Raw genomic sequence first — 20,482 nt, 5'->3', positions numbered from 1 at the left:
TGGCTCAATATCGCTCACACTGAAAACACAGTTGCTCAGTGACCCCCGTGTGTACAGGGCTTTAGAAGGCCCTTTCAACTATGAACAAAAAGTTTAACTTAACCCGCTGCAGTCCCAATATTAGCACTTGGTGGTGTGTGACAGGCTGTCAACTTGGACACTCCCCTTTTATTGTATTTTGCAGGGTCTGGTTTGTGTTATACTTGGGACCTCTGCAGATCACATATGCAACTGGAATTTATGTCTAACAGGAAATCAGTGCTAGATATGGGTCATAAGCTACAGATAAATGCCAGGACACTGCTAAACACACTAGAAAAAGGGAGAACATTTAAATTTAAAATAGAAAATCCCTTCAAATTGCACAAGCCACATTTAAGCATGCCACAGATACAGAGAAGCAAACTTATAACGTAGTTTGCAGCAAATTAAAGTACATTGAGGAGGGATGGTATTAATAAAAAGAAAACATTTAGTCTCCAACTAAAATACATACAAATGGACAAAAAACCAAGAATACCTCGATGCCCAAACAAAAAATGAAAAATCTCGTGGGACTATGAAATGACTGCGTGCATGTAATTTGGTTAAAGATGGAACCGAACAAGGACAGGTACTGTGTACTTAATCTTTTCTAAAATCCATTTCATTAACCGTAGTGAGTCAGCAACATTAATAGGAGGAATAAAATTGGGTGAAACTATTTCTATTCCATTCTACTTCAAGCAAGTAAAAACGGTTTATCATTAATAAATCAAGGGAATTGATCACAAGATTATTTGATGTACAAATAATTTGAAGGGGTCAAGAAGAAGAGGTGGGGAAAAAAAACGGTTCTAGACTAAAATTTGGATCACCTCCATAAAAAAAAAAAGGACTTAAAAAAAAATAACACCCTATACAGATTCCTCTATGGCCCTGAGATGAATGCAAGCATCACAGTAACAAGATGATCATGCTGCGAGGAATACACTACAAACCAGTGCAGAACATAACTGCAGTCCAACTAAAACAGTCTTAAGCCAATTATATAGATTAGGAAGCCTGATCAGGGTTGCCAAACATTGAAGCTGTAGAGGTGATTAAGGACTAAGCTGTTCCTGAAGCACAGAATGTGAAGGGGTTTTACAATACAAACAAAAAACAGAGGTGTTGTACCTTCTGAAGACATGCGTTTAGGCATAGTAGAGACAGGAGCTGGAGAACCATGAGCAGAGGGGTGAGACGGGGGCCTTGATGGCCGCGAAGGGGGCCTGGAGGGCGGCCTTGTAGGGGTGGCTGCCCGAGGTGGAAGAGAGTTGGGACCTGACTGGTAGCGAGAAGGTGGGCGGGAAGAAGGAGATGGACAAGGCGATGGCCAGGGAACACCTGACAGAACAAATGAGATGAAGTATAAAAAATAAAAATATGGGATGAAAAGGCGGAGAGAAAAAATAAAATAAAAAAAACACAACCAAATAAAAACAAAAAAGGTAAATTAAAAATATGTATAAGTATATAACAGAGGGAAGATGGTTTATTGTACTAATGTGTAGTTTTACCAATATTGTTTGCGAGTGCCAACTCAAGCCATTTATGTAGTAGGGGGGGAGGGGGGGATATAATAAAAGAATGTGATACAATTGGCTGGGCACTTACCACCCTGCCTCTAGCACAGGTAGAGCATGAGCAATGTGCCTGAAACAAATTAAATACGGTTAAGTAGGATTTAATCAGACTTGCCTCCATTAACTACTCTTTGGTCAGATCCAGAATTAGGACTGAACTCTGAAGAATGGGATCCAGTTCTTGAGGGTATAGGCCCTGATCCAGATTGGCCCATTCTTGGGGAATTTTGCCTTACACTGTGGCTACTCCAAGACATGCCATCTTTACTCCTCTGTCCAGGTGGAACGTACTTATTTTCTCTATAAAAGAGGAAATAAAATTTTTTTAAAAATTAAACAAAAAAAACTTTAATCTCTTTAAAAAATAAATAAAAATCAAGCAGACTGGACCCAGGGGCTAACAAAGATAACTTACTTGCCTGCAAGAGAAACAAGAAGGTGAAATACATTTAGTATTTAAAAATTGCAGTATATACAGATTAACTTGGCAAATATTTTATACAATTCAACTCTATGGTAATATAGCTTGTATGAGATATGGTGGACTCTGTACCATAGAAAAGTAAATCGGATGTTTCTGCACAACACCATTTCTTTTTTTTTTTTAAATACATATTTATTGAAACATTTGCATCACTGTGTAGTAAGTCATACACATCACTACATCCAACATGATTATGCAATGCAGATACATGTACATAATGTATATACATACATATAAAAATTTAAGCCATATAAATGCATTCTCAAAAAGTGTTACAAATCTCAACTGTATGACGTAAAAAAAAAAAAAAAAAAAAAAATATTTGATTTATAATTTCCAATTGGGTTTGGAAAAAAAAAAGTTACACTATTTGAATATCTGTAAACTAAATGGTGCAAAGTTTCTTTACCACATTTTCTTAATTTTCCAAACCTAAGTGAACAAGAACCGTTTCAACGGTTCGTGTTGAATTCAACAATTATATTAAATAGTCAAAAACCAACTGAACACAATATGCTGGGTAAAGATGGGAGTGCTGTATATATGCCAAATCTATAGAAGATTATGTTTAAGGCACAACCCTACATTAAACAGAGACAAAATGTACCCAGCTGATAAGTAATCCAATGGTTTATTGGGCAATGTAATGTCCAGAAGTAGGTATAGCTTGAGAAGTGTAAGGATAACCTGGCCATCTTAAGTGTACGGTAATATCGGGGTCTGAATATAGGAAGGAAGTATCCTGCAAAACAGTAGTTTATAAACATCTATAATATTTATGAGGAATGTTCCGATGAGATGGTTGTGTTTGATGCAAAATATCCTAGACCATAACCTTTTTGAGTGTGCCAAGGCATTTGAGAGAGGACATAACAGAGCAGTCAGTCCTACTGTGTAAATAATACCTAAGATTTCAGGTCACTGTAGCAAAAAGGCCCTGAAACAAGGGCAACAAATAACGAAAGGGGCTTGGGGACATAAGGAGCCAGTTCCGAATCAGGTTTATCGTTTCGGAAGAAAAGAAGCTAGGGGGATTCCATAGTAGGCTGGTTTAAATATGTTGTTGTCAAAGGGTTCTGGTTTTAACCAGGAGAAATCCGCACTGGCAGTTCTTTCATGTTTAAATATGTATCCTTTGTCATGGATAAATCTGATGTCATTGTATTACAAAGGTGTACAAAAGTCGTTTTACCCATAGTATGTAACAGAGGTGGGTTTAGGTATGCTTGTGTCAACCACGTGTGTGGAGACAGTGGGTGTAAGGATGTCCCATGGGCTCACATCCAAACTCTAAGCAGTTTTAGAGGAATTTTGTGTGAAAGTGGGAGTTTCAACACAGAGAGGCTGATTATCCAGAGAGACCTTCAAATGGTCGAAAAGAGATATTACTATGAATTTTTTTAAATAAGGCATTAGCAATCATGATACTTCGGTTGCCAGCATGATCGCAACAACATTGCTACCAGACATTTTAGGAGTGTTGCTATCTTTCAATGTTTGTGTGGAAAGCAATATTGAAATATATAGGTAGAAATTCACCAATAATTGTACTTTGTATTGGAGTGGAATCAGGTTGTTCTACGTATACAATTAGCCCAGTAGATTATACAGTATGGGGTCACCAGAGAAGGAGGTATCAGCACTATAATGTGAAATAACCGTATTACCCCTAGGAGATTTTGTTATGCAGAGTCTACGAAATACACTGCGGTAGTGAAGCCATAGTGAAGCCAACCAAGTGCTGTTGTTCAATATGGATAATGTTTTCCTTGGGTATTGTCAAAGTAAGCACCTTGCAGTGCATGCACCTGGGAGTGCAATGGGGTCCAGCAGCCTACCTTATACCAGACCTTATGGCAGGCATGTCCAAACTTTGGCCCTCCAGCTGTTGTGAAGCTACAAGTCCCATCATGCCTTGCCACAGTTTTTCTATTAGGGAGTGCTAAAACTATGGCAAGGCATGCTGGGATGTGTAGTTTCACAACAGCTGGAGGGCCACAGTTTGGACATGCCTGCCGTATGGTAATGTAGAATAATAGGTCTTCATGGATTCAAAGTCTGCTTGGAAAGTTAGGGAAGGTCCACCCGGGTATGTACCCAGTGATAGGGCGTATGGTGTTGTCCCGATTGAATGGAAGTAGTCAGTGGGGTTTAAATGGTTAACAAGTGGACCCAGACTCTCCTGATGGCTCAGTCTCTTTAATTAGCAGTGCGGCAATGTGTAATAGGAACTGGGTTCCTCCACCCCACCAAGTCACTCACCAGTTCCAATAAGCAGACAGTGGGAGCTCTCCCTCTTGCCTTGGCTGTTCCCGCTGTCGCAGAGACCCCACACCGTCTAGCCGTGTCAGGAGAGAAGGTGATTGTTCCAGTCCGCCTCCTCCAGTCACAGGCAGCCTCGGGGGGTGCAGATTCTTCACCAGCAGTAGGAGTGTGTGCCAGACGTGGAGGCCAGGGCAGGTACACAGATGGGAGCCGGGATGGAGCACCGCCACGCAGCAGAAGGGTTATCGAAGGAGTGCTGGGATGCCTGTGTAGACAGACACCACAGGCGGCTTCCTTCCAAGGATACTGGCGCTCCAGCACTGGCAGGCGATTCTGACGGAGGGGCTCCCCCGAAGCTGGCAATGCACAGCCCCTCCAGGTCACCGTAGTCCACAGGCAGGCAGCCGCGTTCAGGCTAGAGTCCGGTCCACGTGCGGCGACTGTAGAATGGCTCCGGATTTCACACCCGAACTCAGGCGGTCATGCAGGCCTTCCACGCTGAAGGCCAGACTCCGGTGGAGATACGGCTTGTTGGCTCCAGATAGATATCACCGCAAACCTCCCGATGTGAGGTATTCAGTGGTGTGCGTTAGGTTCAGGGATAGTGTAGTGAAGAAGCGATGGAGATAGATTTTCCAGAAGCTGGATGGAACCGGTCTAAAATGCGGCCACTCTAGGCACCCCGCACACCGGAAGTCGTGCACAACACCATTTTTAAATCAAGAATTTTGTATACTTTGCACAGATTCTATTTGCAGACCCAGCTCAGTAACACTTAATGAAATTAAACTTTTCCCATACAACGGTTACCTTACCTACTAGCCACAGAAAGTCCTTCTCTTTCACACATGTTCCGTTGTACTGCTGTGTACTTTTCCTCCTCAGATCGATCATCATTTTCCAAGGCAACGCGGGCTTTATATTGAGAGCTAGACTCAATCTCTTCAGCTATTTGAGCAGCTCTAGCTTCCCTCTTTAAATACTCTTCAGAGTTGTCCCTTTCCAATGGTACACTGTTGTGAAACAAACGTAAATTATTGTACATGCATGCAGGCTTCAAAAGCAAAGATCAGTAAAATAAGAAAAATGCTAAATTCTATGCTCCAAAAAAAAAAAAAAAAAAAAAAGGATTGTGAGCCTCAAGCAGGAAAGTATGTATGGTTGAATATATCTCACGTTAATAGAGACAGTCAATAGGTCGATCCCTATTACTGTCAAAAGGTCAGTATAAGGTTCGTGCCTATAACTTGGTGGTAATGCGCTCACTGTTTCGGGCAAGGTGCCTTGCTTTGCTAGGCACAAGTTACTATTACCAATTATAATCCACGACGATGGTAAATTATGTAAAAGGTGGATTTAAAAAATAAATAAAAGCCACACTTTTTGCGCCAACCATTTGATCACCTTTTTACTGTAGAACAATCTGATACCAGAAGGAAGCTATGTATCTACCGAACCTACTGCGCACAAGAACTTCAGAGGGAAAACAGAGGACCCCTCCGACAACGTAACAGACCAGAAGAACAATGTCAAAAGTATTCAGAAGTTAATGTTTGTTTTTTAAAGAACATTAATGCCTTATGCCACTAGGAAACGGTTTTCAAGCATAAATAAAAATAATCCCACAACATTAACACTAGTAATCCCACAAAATTTAAGTGAGTAATTTGAGATTAAAAATAATTTTCAAATAGGCAAATAGAACTTTGAAGAAATGGCTGCTTAAGTACTTACGTATAAGAGGAAAGGCTACTGTCATAGGTTGATACAACACCATAATTTTCTTCATTGTAGCGAAACATTTCATTGGGATCCCAACCATTAGACTATGGACAGAAGAGCATGGTCAATAACAGAAGTAATCAAAAACTGAAAACATATCCTGTGACATCTATTGACTCTACTGTATCATGGAGACCGTTGGATGTCTGCTGTTCCTGCCCTGCGTCTCTAATTGAGTGGCAGCTGACCTCTTTATACCCTGGGCTAAAAAATTTGGTGGACCACTGAAATATTGTGTCCTTATTCTGACCTGTACTGTCCTGCAGTGAAATCGCTGGCTGGTGTGGTGCTTCAACTGGGAACCTACCTGCCCTGTACAGACTGTTTACTCCGCTGTCTTGTGGAAGCTGCTGGGTGTCTGCTGTTCCTACAGCTTTGTGGGCTAATTTTTTAGGTATGGTCAAAATAAAAAATGACTAGATTAGATCTGTGCGACTTTTTTGCAAGATACCATTTACAGTGAGTACTCACTTAGTTTGGTCTGTCAAGTACCTAGAGTACACACTATTGAGTGCTCGTTCTAATTTCCTAGAATAACTACCTGTAATATATACCGGTGATTGAAAGTGTGCTTATAACTGCGTATTTGCAGACATCTTGTGGCAGCATTGTGTCATCATTTTATTTCACTTATATTTTTATATACGTAAGCATTGTGTTTATTAACGGGTATTTGATGACACCTTATGGCAGCACTGCATCATTTACCACACACTGCAATTTATACGGTTATTGTACCTCAAGTAATACTCTTGGTTGGTTTACATATATAACTATTACAGTTTGGAGTTACCTTGTGGTATACGATTGATACCGTAAATCTCCTGTACAATTTTTCAATAACCCCCTAACTAAAGATCAACAGAATATAAAATCTCTATGAAATCCCTAAGAGCACTCTATGCTACAGACAAAACATTAAAAATGGCTGGTACACTTCCCTAATGTGACGACCGAAGACCTCCTTTAAATGCCGGAGTATTCGATTTACACTTCCGATTTTACAGAAAAAGTAGTTAAATATATTTCCTCTGTAAGAGGATGCCAAGTGGGAATTTTAGAGAGTTCTGCTAATCTTAAAATGGTCTCACATGACAGCAGAACTATTTCAATATTTTTACCAACGCATTTAAACGATTTTAGCAACAAAATTATAATTTTATTACGACATATCTGGTTAATTTCCCTCTGCTCACTCATTAATGGGCGCTTTTTGGGATTTCACCCACTGAAACTAGAATTTCTCGAGGAGCAGAATTATCTAAAGCTGCAGGTAAGAGCAATCCATAAAACCCTTACTCCACACAAAAAACTACTTTCTTTATATTCCAAATGAACTGTCTGGAAGCCTCTCGCCAAAATTCTTTGATGCATTGAAGAATGATTTTGAAACTTTACCAATTCCTATAAGAGACTCGTTACGGAAAAGCTTTCAAAAGAACTTTATGGGAGATCCTCCAACCCTCTTCATATCTTAATTGTTTAATTGTTTAATATTTCTGCACTTGTGAAAGAGTGATGTATAATTACTAACTGTTGCAATATTTTGTAACCCTGTGTCAGTGCAGACATTAAAATATGTTATAAGAATATTTTCCTAATGTATTATTATTACTATTATAATGTATTGTTTTGAAGCTTCTATAAATTTATATTTAAGAAAAGAAAACTGAAAAACTATTTTTATTTTTTTTAATATTACATTACAACAATACCTCAAATTGTAAAAGGTCTTCTGAACACAAGTTTACATTATGTATTCACTTAGCAGAAGTAAAAAACAAAAATTTGTGTTTCCAGTCCATAGGGGGACAAGAAACACTGGCAGGGATACAATGTTGGTCCACAGGAAATTGTTGCGGAACAGAACTTGGGAAAACCAGAACTTGATCTAAAATAAGTCCTGCTGCTCAAAGAGTGGACGAGTGGTGGTTTGCTAAACACCTGTGGTTTCCTGTTGAAGGTCTGTTCAGAAGGTAAGCGTTCCCAATGCCTTTTAGTGCTTGGGATGAGAGGACTCTACAGGTGAAACTATTTCAGTAATTCAATTTAAAAAGGTGAAACTAAAATTATATAGACTCATTACATGCAAAGTGAGATTTCAGTAATATATATATAGATTATAACTCCCAGTTTATGAAAACCCCAAATCCAAAATCTCAGAAAATTAGAAATACAGTTAAAAGGTCTGTCTGAATATTGTGCAAAAGATGCATGCTGTAGCAATGCCGATCGAGTCTGATGGGGACCTGTACATCTAAAGCACCATACACACTAGACAAGAATTTAAAAGATATCGCTTAAAAGAGCCCTTCTGTGTGTTATCTTCTTAAAAAACGTGTAGTGTGCACACTCTGATACGCACTTCTGCACCTAGATTTCGTATCCGCAATACAGGAGCACCAGCACCCAGTGTGCTAAATTCTTGGAACACCTTAAAACCCTGATCAAAAAGGTCCCAGCATGGCAAAATTAGAATACAGCGTTGTGCAGAAATATAGAATTAAGTAGGGCTATAGGATAGTGATACCCAGGTCACTAGGTTAAATAAGCTGGCACACAGTGACTGAGCCGTGGCAAGGCTCCTTCCATACCATGGGGAAAGATATCTAGTATCTTCATTATTTAGTGTAACCAATAAGGCAGTTCGCAGATCTAAAATATCTATCCAGACTGGCTAAAGTGAGGTATACAGGCCCAAACTACTCTCCACAGAAGAGCTAAGGCATGCATAAAACTGCTGCCATACATATCTCTGGATGGGTTGGGGGCATTGGAGAGAAGGAAGCAGCTAGTCCACTAAGATGTAAACCACACAGGTTGTTTGACAAACAGGGCACCAATTCTGCATCCCACTTCAAGCAATCAAATGCAAAAGGACTGTGTGGTGTTCTGTTTCACCCTACCCTCGTGGTCTATTGTGTGGGACAGACACTTATCGGTACCACCGGTGAAGAGCCATGTCTCTACCCAGGACATTCACACACAGTCCCCTCATGGAGTCCCAAGGCAGAAAACACAAACCTAGTCACTGGTGCTAGGTGTTACAGTGGCTGTGAGGGTGTACCAATTGGTGGCCAGACTTCCCTCCATGCTATACCCCCAGTGTTTCCTCTTCCCCTTAGTGGACAGAGAATTTGTGTAAATTCCTTCCTATAAACAATCAAATTGTTACATATTTGACTAAAGAGTGAGGCAAGACATTTACTTACTACATCTGTATCTAAAGACTCTAGCTCCTCGCTGTTAGTAGATAAGCTGCTACTAACGATGCATTCGCCCCCATCCCATGGTTCCAGGTCTTTCTCCTTGTGCTCACCGTTCACTTTAGCCGATATACCAGAGTCAGTGAATCCATCTGAAAGGAAATAATCACAATGAACTGATTGCTTGCAATATTATGGTCAATATGAAATAAATTGGCCAAAAAAGCAGAGCCCATCAAAAGACATGTCAATTTCATTGGTCAAGGACCACTTCAAGAACAAACTTTGGTTATTTGGCTTGTGTGCAATATTAAACACTTAACTGGCACGGTCGTATCCCATGCCCTGCTGCTGCATAACTAGCATTTTATATTGGAAATCGGTTCTGCATTTCTGTAGAGCTGGTTTCATGCTAATGAACAATCCCTCAGGCAGTTGGCCTGTGACCACCAATATCACTGTGATGGTGTGCACAGCATCCCGGAATGCATGCGGTGGAAAGAAAATAATTCCTGTATTGAGACAATTAAAGACTCTCATATGTCAGCAATGAATTGGGACAATGTGGAGTTTTGCATAAAATTGCATAAAATTTTGCAAAAAAATAATGTTCAAGTATTGCAGATAGTTGCCGGAATCTCAGTTTGCAAACACAGGGGTGGCGAGCTAAAACGTGCATAAAACATCACCTGTCTGAGCACTTAAACTGAACTTTTTTTGCAGCATGTTCATTAGTTTTTTTGAGACAGACCATAATAAGAGCAATCAGCACATAAAAAAAAAAAAAAAAGAAAAAGAAAAGAAAGTATCGCCCTGTGATCTCCAGACAGGAGATCAAGTGCGATCAATCAATAGAAGACCGTCCTTAAGGCCCAGTTTATTAAAATGTCATGACTATTATTCAGGTAGGACTATTTACTTACACTGCAGTATTTTTGGGGCTACACAGTGCGATATTGGCTTAGATATGAGCTCTAGATACAATTACCTTCACCGATCTCAGGACTATAAAACATTAATAAAATCAATGCCACTAGGCCCTTACAAATAGAGAATATATTAAATACATAGAAGCAAGACACACACCATGTACAAGTAAAAAAAATAAAATAAACAAACCTGTATCCACATATTAACTAGAAGTAAAAAAAAAATTACCTCTTTTTGCATAATTGACATCCATGTCTTTGAACTGTGCCACAACAAAATCGGAAGACTTGAATAATATACTATCCACTATGTCTTCACGCTTTGGCCCCCCAGTAGAGTCTTTATTTTTCTTATGAGCTGCATCAAGCACTAAGTCACACTGCAAAACAAAAGTGAAAGGGTGTTAACAGGAACCATTGTGTCTAAATAGGTATCTAAACAAGGAACATATAGTACCACCACCACCACCACCACCCCCCCCCCCCCCCATCTCTAAGCAATGATTATTTTTCGCTCCTTTATTTAGATTGGCACTACAAGGGTTCCACAGACAAAGTACATAAACAAATGAGCAAAGCAAGGAAACATTGGGGCTATTCAATTGCATCTAAAGTAACGGGAGAGGATAGTGTGATATTGAATTGAAGTATTTAAAGTGCACTCTGCACTACAACACAGGACAAGGACAGTAGGTTTAATGGATCCCGTGGGGTCTATACAATTAGCTGGTACTTAACTGGGACTACACTTCTTGTGACTGCAGCATGCAATGCAAAACCCTAGATCAGTGGTTCCAAACCCTGGTCCTCAAGTACCCTCAACAGTGCATGTTTTGCAGGTCTCCACACAGAATCACAAGTGCTATAATTAGCTCCACCTGTGGATCTTTTCAAATGTGCCTGAATAATGAGTGCACCTGCTGGGTGACCTGGAAAACATGCACTGTTGGGTGTACTTGAGGACCAGGGTTGGGAACCACTTCCCTAGATTAACCAGTCCTTAAAAGACCAGTCTTACAAAAGGTAACACATTGTTATCCCCGGGAAAAATAGTAGGATATTATCGGATAGCATGAGAATGACCACTGGGCTAAAGTTGTGCCCATTTACTATTCAGCCCAAAAAATTAATGCAATTATTTGGATATGCCCCATAGTTTAGAAACATTGCTGCATCAGCAACCTTTACACTTAATTGGCAGGAGAAGTGGCATGCATTTGGGGAGCAAAGATATTGGGATTCTAAAGGCCCCCATACACTACGCCGACTTGACCTAAGGACAAGTCGGCCTAATGTCGGCCCGACTTCCCCTGAGCTCCCCCGGAAGCTCCTGATGTGCCATTTTTTTACATGTGATAAATCGAATCGATCACATGTAAATCTGGGGGAGCTGTGGGAGAGCAGGGTCTGGGGGGAGCGTCAGGGGTCCGTCTGGGGGAGCGGGGACCAGAGACCAGTCCGGTCCGTGGGTGATGCAGAGGGGGTAGTCAGCTAGCGGCAGGAGAGGTGACGGGGAGCGGGGTCCATTCCAGCTGCAGGAGGGGTAGTGAGCTTGCGGGTGGACTGGAGACTAGGTATCGGCAGGCGGGGAGCACAGAGCGCACAGCGCTTAACAGAGTCCGGGTAGCGGCGAGCAGGAGAATAGGAAACATCCTATTCAAAAGACTGGGCGGGCAGGGCGGGCGCTGATTGGCTGAGCTCTCGGTCAATCAGCAGCCGCCCAGTCTTTTGAATAGGATGTTTCCTATTCTCCCGCTCGCCGCTACCCGGACTCTGTTATGCGCCGTGCTCCCCGCCTGCCGCTACCTAGTCTCCAGTCCACCCGCTAGCTCACTACCCCTCCGACAGCTGGACCTGACACCGCTCCCCGCCACCTGACTACCCCCTCTGCATCACACATGGACTGCTCTCCGGTCCTCACTCCCCCAGACCAGCTCAATGCCGGCTGCACATAAGATTTATATTATGTGCAGACCGTCCGACATCCAGATCTGATCCGAGACCACGCATCGGATCAGATTGGATGTCATACCCTACGTGATTTGGGCAATTGTCACCCGATTCATCAGCCCGATCCTCCAGAATCGGGTGAAATCGGGCCCAAATCGCGTAGTGTATGGGGGCCTTAAAAGGGGGGGGGGGCAGAAAGGAGGTGGTTACTGTATTTTAATGTGCATTTAACCACTTCCAATGTTAGTGTGGATGAGGATGTACGCCTAAAAATATTTCTGAGACAAGTAGGTCAAGAGTGTAAAAAAGGTAGTGAATGTGTGGTTTGAAGGAGATTGAGGAGTCAAGGAAAACTTCAGAGACAACATTATTGAGGACTTGAAGAGATCTTCAATAGACAAAAATTGTGGACAGTGTAGTTTTGCAGGAAGGTATGAAGATTATCAGCTCCTTAGGGGCTGGGTTGGGGGCACCGTAAGGACAAGAGATGGAGAAAGAGCCAGCAGAGGGCAGCATCTTGCAGACCAAGGAAGTGAAGGTAGTGCAGTGTGTCAAAACCACCAGAAATGCGAAGGCAAATTAGCAGAGAGTAGTGTACCTTGGGTTTGGCAGCAATGAGGCAATTGCTGTCTTTTGTGAGGACAGTTTGTGGAGTCTAAAAAGGCAGTTGTAGACAATATGCTCAAGGAGTCTGGAGGCAAATTGGAGGATCATTTTTGGAGGGCATGTTACGATCTATGATGGTTTTTTAAAGTATGTGTGAGACCAGGGTATATGTATAGGGGACAATGCCTGGTGTGATTGAGTAATTAAAGAGATTGCAAAGATGGGAACAGGCAACAGGAGAAGTAACAAAGGTGAAAGAGTAAAAAAAAAAAAAAAAAAAGGTGGAAAAGGAGGGTGTTTCATGCTGGAATGTGATGTCCTGACATAATTCTCATCTTTAACCATTGTGGCATACACATGAATGTTTCCTGAAAATAGTTTCCTTGATGTAAAAGCATGCCTCAAAAGGGCCCGATTCAGACCTGATCGCTGCAATGCAAATTTGTACAGCGGGCAATAGATGCACTGCACATGTGTGCTCAATACCAGCTAGCAAAGTAATCCTGCTATGGGTTCTTTCGCTAGCCATTTGATTGACTGGCAGTTGGCATCAGGGGGGGGGGTGCCCAGTGGAAAAACCATTCAACGCTGACCCAGTAACAAAGGACTTTGGACATTTTCGCTCTGCTACAAATTCGCACAGTGTGATTACACTCTAGCGGGGTGCCGACTACCCGATAGATGGATGCTGCCAATTCACTCAGCGGCGATCAGGTCTGAATTACAACCCCCCAAGTCACTAAGTCTACACTCCATTCTATCATCCATCCAGCTATAGACAGATAGGATTAGAGACTCACACATTTTAGAAAATAAACTGCACAAACATTCCATCCACTCACAAAGTAAGACGTCGTGCCACGCCACCACTTACCTTAGGACTATAAGTTTTAAAAACGCCTTCATAAACACTACCATTTTTCACATTTACTTCACATTTTGAGCCCTAGAAGAAGATGAAGAGATTTAGCCCACTGAATGTAACCCATAAATGACCAGCATTTCGCAGGCAACTAAAGGCACTTACACAGTTTTGACTATATAGCCAAAATAGGAAGAAAAGTCAGTGCATATCGCACAGTGTACACACAGCTTGTGAAGCAGATGTGTGGCCCTGCAAGGTCATTATAGCAATAGTAGGCCGCGTAGGCAGGTCAATGTTGACTATTTTGTCAAATCTAGTGTTCTAGTATAGTCAAACTGCAAGTAAATCTAATCAAAATCTATGGTTCTGGGCTGAAGGGAATTCAAGGCAAATTGCATAGACATAAAATCGGCCATAGCCGGTGATTGCACCCGAAGATGAAACCTGACATGAATCTGAAAGGATAGAAATACAAGTCACAATTGATTAGACACTTATACAAGTCCTGCAGAATGAAAGTGGTCATACCAACACTACTTACCCTTGGTTTCCACTACACAGAGTTAATCATTATTTATTACGTTTACAAACACACATTTTAGCTCTAATCCTGCTCTGTGACAATGTGGTATGGCAACAAGGTTTAGAAAAGGTTTAGATGATGATCATCATACCATATCACACCACTGGAGAAAAGAATACATGGTCAAAAACAGTAATATTGTATAGAGTTTCAAAATGTTAGATACTTCTAGTTCCATGTCTGCTCAAGACGGAGACAAATATCAGATTAAATCACTTCACTCCAATAATGACCTTTTCCCAACCTCTAGCAAGGAACTTGATCAGTGCCCAGTCCAACTTTCCCTAGGTTACCAAAGCTGACATTCTTACCATCCAGCAAGAGTCTTTACTATTCCATCATGTGTTGTTTGAGGGAACAGTGGGGCAGATTTATTAAGCTTGGAGAAGTGATAAACTGGAGATAAAGCGGAGAAAAGGTAAAAGGAGATAAGGCACCAGCCAATCAGCTGTGTTTGAAAAAGACAGTTGGGAGTTGATTGGCTGGTGCTTTATCTCCTTTTACCTTTTCTCCGCTTTATCTCCAGTTTATCACTTCTCCAAGCTTAATAAATCTGCCCCAGAGTACCCTACCACAGTAGATTAGACTTTCAATGCCACACAGAGGTCTTAAGTGGCTGCGGCAGGTTAGGTCCTTCACCTACTATGCATGCAGCAGTTGCTTCCCTTCTGCTACACACCTTTCCCTCACAGAGGATACCTTTTTGGTGGGTTAGAACAGTGGTAGCCAACCCTAGCCCTCGAGAGCTACCAACAGTTCACATTTCCCAGACAACCTAGCTGCTGCACAGCTGCACTCAATCACTGAGACATTTTAAAAGATCCACAGATGGAGCTAATTAGCTCACTTGTGATTCTGTGAGGAGACCTGCAAAACCTGCACTGTTGGTAGCTCTCGAGGGCTAGGGTTGGCTACCACTGGGTTAGAGCCTCTCCAAACCAGAGAAACAAACACATGGGGCCGGATTTAAATTACATAGAGCAGCATGGATGGTGAAATGGTTAGCAGTACTGTCTCAGAGCATTGAGGTCATGTGTTTGATGCCACATGGCCCTAACTATGCAGAGTTTGTATATTCTCCCCATGCTTATGTGGGTTTACTCCAGTTTCCTCCCACAATCCAAAAATAGGAGTTATGGTAGACCTACCTTCGAGGTTCCTGGAACCACAGGGATGACATCAGGGTTGTAGGCAGATCCAGAGGACCAGGCACCAATCTCCAAAGCTTTTGAGCTTCCTAGCATCCCTAGCTCATCTCCCCTAGAACACCGCCTCCTAGCATAGGACCCTTAGTTTTTTTGTTGGTGCTTCAGGCAATACCAAGCATTTTTTTATTTTTACACTAAGGGGGGATATTCAATCGCCGTCGAGCATCTCCCGTGGGGGAGATGCTCGACTGGCCCTATTCAATGCTGTCTTCCCCGACAGCATTGAACAGGGTTTCCTGGCAGAACGAGCCCGACATCTCTAGCTGTCGGGCTCGTTCTGCCGAGAACAGCCGGGAAGTGACGAGCTGCCGGCTGCATCTCGTCACTTCCCGGCCGCAACTCGCGGCCACGCCCCCTTCTCGTCCCGCTGCAGGCGGGACATTGAATCCCGCCTGCATGTTCTCGGTCGAGCTGACCGAGAACGGGACTGGGTCACGGCAGGCGAGCAAGCTCGTCTGCCGTGACCCGAAGATTGAATACCCCCCTAAGCACGCAGTGCCAGTAGTCATATAAACTCTGACGCTGCTGCTCCCGACACCCCTGACGGCATTTATCACCTCCTGCAAGCTCTGGCGAATCAGAGTGAACGGAGGAGCCGCACAAGTAACTAGCAACGCCAGAGAAACCGCTCCTTGGTGTTGCCCTGTGGTACCAGGAACCCTGAAGAAACACCGGGTTATTACCTGGTAATGGGTTTTCCTCTACTCCACCATGGCAGCCCTCACTCATGGGTTTCTCCCTTCTGGGTAGTGCATTTGGAAAGGAAAGAAAGACACCAGTCCCAGCCCCCATAAAAGGGCTCCTCCTCCTTCCTCCTGTGTCTTTAAATTCTCCAGCTAAAAAACATAACAGGTTAGTACACACCACAAAATAACAACCAGTGAGGGTCGGGAATATATGCTGCCATGGTGGAGTAGAGGAAAACCCATTACCAGGTAATAACCCGGTGTTTCCTCTACCTCCCCCATGGCAGCCCTCACTCATGGGTCATACCCAAGCAGTATGCCAACACAGGGGGGGTTAATACTCACGTAACTGAAACATGAGCCTATTTCGGCTATAATAATCAAATAATAATAATTTTTCTTCTACTTCTTCACAAGACTGCCGCGCTCAGGATTCTTCTCCCAAACTTGGCATCTGATGATGACATCACATCGACTCTGTAATGCCTTGTGAAGGTATGCACCGACGACCACCCTGCCGCTTTGCATAGTTCTAAAACTGAAGCGGATTCTTTCTCCGCCCAGGATGAGGCGACCGACCTTGTGGAGTGAGCTTTAAGTCCTTCAGGCGGTACTGCGCCTCTTATTTGATATGCTTTTAAGATGCATTCTCTGATCCACCTTGATAGCGTTTGTTTGGACGCCGCCTGACCTTTTCTGTGTCCTTCCATCAGTATAAACAGGTTCCTTGCTTGTCGCACTGCTGCTGACCTCTGTTTGTACACTGTCAGGGCCCTGACAACGTCCAACATATGAAGACGCTCCTCCTTGCTGTTCGACGGGTTGGAGCAAAAGGATGGGAGCACAATTTCCTGATTTACATGGAATTCTGATGCGACCTTCGGCACAAACTGTGGATTTGTTCTTAGAGTTACTTTATCTTCATAGAAATTGAGATAAGGTTCATCTATCCATAGTGCCTGCAACTCTGAGACCCTGCGGGCTGAAGTTATGGCCACCAGAAATAGCACTTTCCAAGATAGCAATTTGAGTGGTATTTCATGTATTGGTTCGAAAGGGTCCTCCATGAAAACACCCAGTACCAGGTTTAAATCCCACGGTGGCAACGGATTTCTGACCCTTAGTTTCAGTCTTTTCACTGCTTGCATGAACCGGCGCACATCCCTGTTGTTTGCCACGTCCCAGTCTAGCATAGAGGATAGTGCTGATATTTGCACCTTCAGGGTACTAGCTGAGAGGCCCATCTGTAGGCCTTTCTGTAGGAAGCTCAATATTGTCGCCACTAACTTTGGGTCTTTCTGCTCGTTTCTTGCCCAGTATATGTACCTCTTCCACATTCGATAGTATGTCTTCATTGTGGAACTTTTTCTGGCTTGGAGTAGCGTCCCGATAACCTCCTTGTCAAATCCTTTTGCCTCTAATGCCTTGGTCTCAGTAACCAGGCCGTCAGGTTCCAAGACAGGGGTTGTGCCCTCGTTACTTGTCCCTGCGATAGCAAGTCTGGAATTGCTGGCAATTTCCACGGGCCGTCTACTGCCAGTCTGCACACCGTGCTGAACCATGGCCTCCGGGGCCAGTAAGGAAGAATCGTTATGACTTGTACATTCTCCCTTTGAATTTTCTTTAGCAGTCTTGGGATTACCGGTATTGGAGGAAAGACATATGCCGTGTCCATGTCCCAAACTGCTGTCAGGGCGTCGACTTGAGCGGCCTGGGGCTCCCGGAATCTTGAAAAGTAGACTGGTACTTTCTTGTTCCCTTCTGTTGCCATCAAATCTACTTGTGGCCTGCCCCACTTTCTCACTAAACTGTCGAAGATTGTGCTGTTGAGGGCCCACTCGCCTGGCAAGCATTTCTCTCTGCTCAGCCGGTCTGCTATCACATTGTCCTTGCCTGCAAGAAATACTGCCGAGATGCCTACCACCTTGGTTTCTGCCCACTCGACGATTTTGGAGAGCTGCTCTAATAGTGCCCTGCTTTTCGTGCCCCCTTGGTGATTTATATAGGACACCACCGCCTGATTGTCCGATCTTACAACCAGTTCTCTGTCCTGCGCTTGATCCTGAAAGTGAGCGCATGCCCGATACACCGCCTCCATCTCTCTTAGGTTGGAGTGGGACGCTTGCCATTCTCTCGACCAGTGGCCTTGAGCTATCTGGTCGGCACAGGTTGCCCCCCAGCCATACTGGCTGGCGTCTGTCGTGATCACCACCTGCTGTCTGGTGGCGAAGCTTCTTCCTTGTACCAGACGTTCCGTATCGGACCACCAATCCAAATCTTTCTTGGCGGCCTTTGACAGTGTTATCCGCTGGCTCAATTCCTTGCTGTCTTTGTCCCATTGTAACAGGAAGCACGCCTGTAGCTTTCGCATGTGAAACCGGGACCATGGTATTGTTTCTAGGGCTGCTGACATGAGCCCCAAGGTCTCCATGCAGTCCCGCGATGAGACCACTGACCTCTTTCTCATCCATTCTACTTTTTTCAACAGCTTGTTTCTCCTGACTTCTGTCAGAGATACCTTCATGTCTCGAGTATTTAAGATTACTCCCAAATACTGAATTTTCTGAGTTGGGGCGAGATGACTTTTTTTCTCGTTTATGAGCCACCCATGGTATTTTAGGCAGTTTACCACTTCCGCCGTGTGTTGTATTAGAAGGTCCTCTGATTCTGCCACAATCAGGATGTCGTCCAGATAAGGGTACAGCCTTATCCCCTTTCTTCTTAGCCATGCTATTATGACCACCAACACCTTGGTAAACGTTCTGGGCGACGTTGCCAGTCCGAAGGGAAGCGCATTGAACTGATAGGTGACCCCTTGTACCCTGAACCTCAGAAACTTCCGATGCCCTTCGAAGATCGGGACGTGAAGATAAGCGTCCTTGAGGTCTATTGAGGACATGAAGTCGCTTTGATTGAGATCCAGCATAACTGATTTTATTGACTCCATCCTGAACGACTTTATTCTTATGAATTTGTTCAGTCTGCGTAAATCTAGAATCGTCCGAAATCCTCCTGTGGCCTTCCTCACCACAAAGAATCGGGAGAACCATCCCTGAAACTGTTGCGGTTTTGCCACCACGCTGACTACCTCTTGGTCCAGCATTTCCTCCAAGCTGGATAACAGCGCTCTCCTCTCTTCCAAATCCTCTGGAATGGGAGACTGAACCAGGAAGTCGCCTGGTTTCCTTAAAAAGTCTATCTTGTAGCCCGAACGGACTACCTCCAGAACCCACTCGTCCGATGTGGATTCCTGCCAGGCGCTTTGGAACTTCAGCAACCTGGCTCCCACTTTTTGTGGGTTGGCGTCATTGGGGGTCTTTTTTGGAGGCGAACCTGCTCTCTTTGTTCCCTTGGCCTCGAAAATTGGCCCTGGAAACCCAAGATCCCCTTCTGTACGGCCTTCCTGGCCTATATGCCCGTGACTCTCTGAACTCCTGCTGATATCTATTGAACCTCGGTGGCGGTGTCTTCTTAGCCGCCTTGTCTTGGGGTAACCACACTGATTTTCCCCCTGAAATTTTGGACACTAAATCATCTAATTGTTTTCCAAAAAGATAGTCCCCTTGAAAAGGCATTGATAACAGTCTATTCTTAGACTGTACGTCCGCCGCCCAGGGCTTTAGCCAGAGGGCTCTTCTAGTGGCAGCCGCTGTGGCTCCGGCCCTTGCCGCCAGGCGCACAGAATCTAATGATGCTTCGCATAGGAATTCAACCGCAAGTTGTACATCCTGCACCATTCTGAGTAACTCAGATCTCTTGAGGCCATCCAGCATGTCACTTTCAAGTTGCTGGCACCATCCTCTCAGCACTCTGGATGTCACGGCCATAGCCGCTGCTGGCTTTAAAGCGGTGCCTGCCACCAACTGTTGTTTCCTAAGACCCAACTCAATCTTTCTTTCCATAGGGTCTTTGAAAATATTGGCCTCTTCAAGAGGCAATGTGTTTTTTCTGGACAACCTCGCCACTGCTGCGTCCACTTTCGGTGGTACCTCCCAAGAGGCCACCTGTTGTTTATCAAATGGGTACATCTTGCTGACTCTGCTTGATGTCACCACTCGTCTATCTGGGTGTTTCCACTCCTCTGAAATCACATCTTTCAGGGTATTGGATAGGGGAAACACTTTCCCTTTGCGCTTTTTGTCCTTAAACAGCATTTCCTGTAGACTGAGATCCTCTTGTGGATCATCGATATTTAATGATTTATATATCAAGTTTAGCAGATTATCGATCATATCGGGGTTAACCTCAGCCTCCACCTTATCCTGGCTAGGCTCCTCATCCCCTTGATCCAGATCAAAATCTGGCACAGCT

The 20,482-nt window shown here is 43.6% G+C and overlaps 1 protein-coding gene across 8 annotated transcripts in view; it reads right to left on the bottom strand.

Annotated features, from left to right (window-relative positions):
* Positions 1-20,482, bottom strand: part of ATXN2 (ataxin 2) — a 78,538-nt gene that overhangs the window by 23,405 nt on the left and 34,651 nt on the right. For 7 of the 8 annotated variants that reach the window (XM_083151412.1, XM_083151411.1, XM_083151415.1 and 4 more), the window contains 7 exons: positions 13,704-13,775; positions 10,503-10,653; positions 9,351-9,496; positions 6,091-6,182; positions 5,172-5,369; positions 1,723-1,907; positions 1,159-1,368 (listed from right to left, as the gene is read on the bottom strand). In XM_083151412.1, coding sequence (XP_083007538.1) covers positions 1,159-1,368; positions 1,723-1,907; positions 5,172-5,369; positions 6,091-6,182; positions 9,351-9,496; positions 10,503-10,653; positions 13,704-13,775 — 1,054 coding nt within the window. The remainder of the gene's footprint in view (positions 1-1,158; positions 1,369-1,722; positions 1,908-5,171; positions 5,370-6,090; positions 6,183-9,350; positions 9,497-10,502; positions 10,654-13,703; positions 13,776-20,482) is intronic. The other variant, XM_083151416.1, reaches the window with a different exon arrangement.

Source organism: Crinia signifera, chromosome 1, assembly GCF_055691185.1.
Source record: "Crinia signifera chromosome 1, ASM5569118v1, whole genome shotgun sequence".
Classification (NCBI taxonomy): Eukaryota; Metazoa; Chordata; class Amphibia; order Anura; family Myobatrachidae; genus Crinia; species Crinia signifera.
Note: the sequence above shows the minus strand (reverse complement) of the source record. Positions and strands in the feature narration are given on the sequence as shown.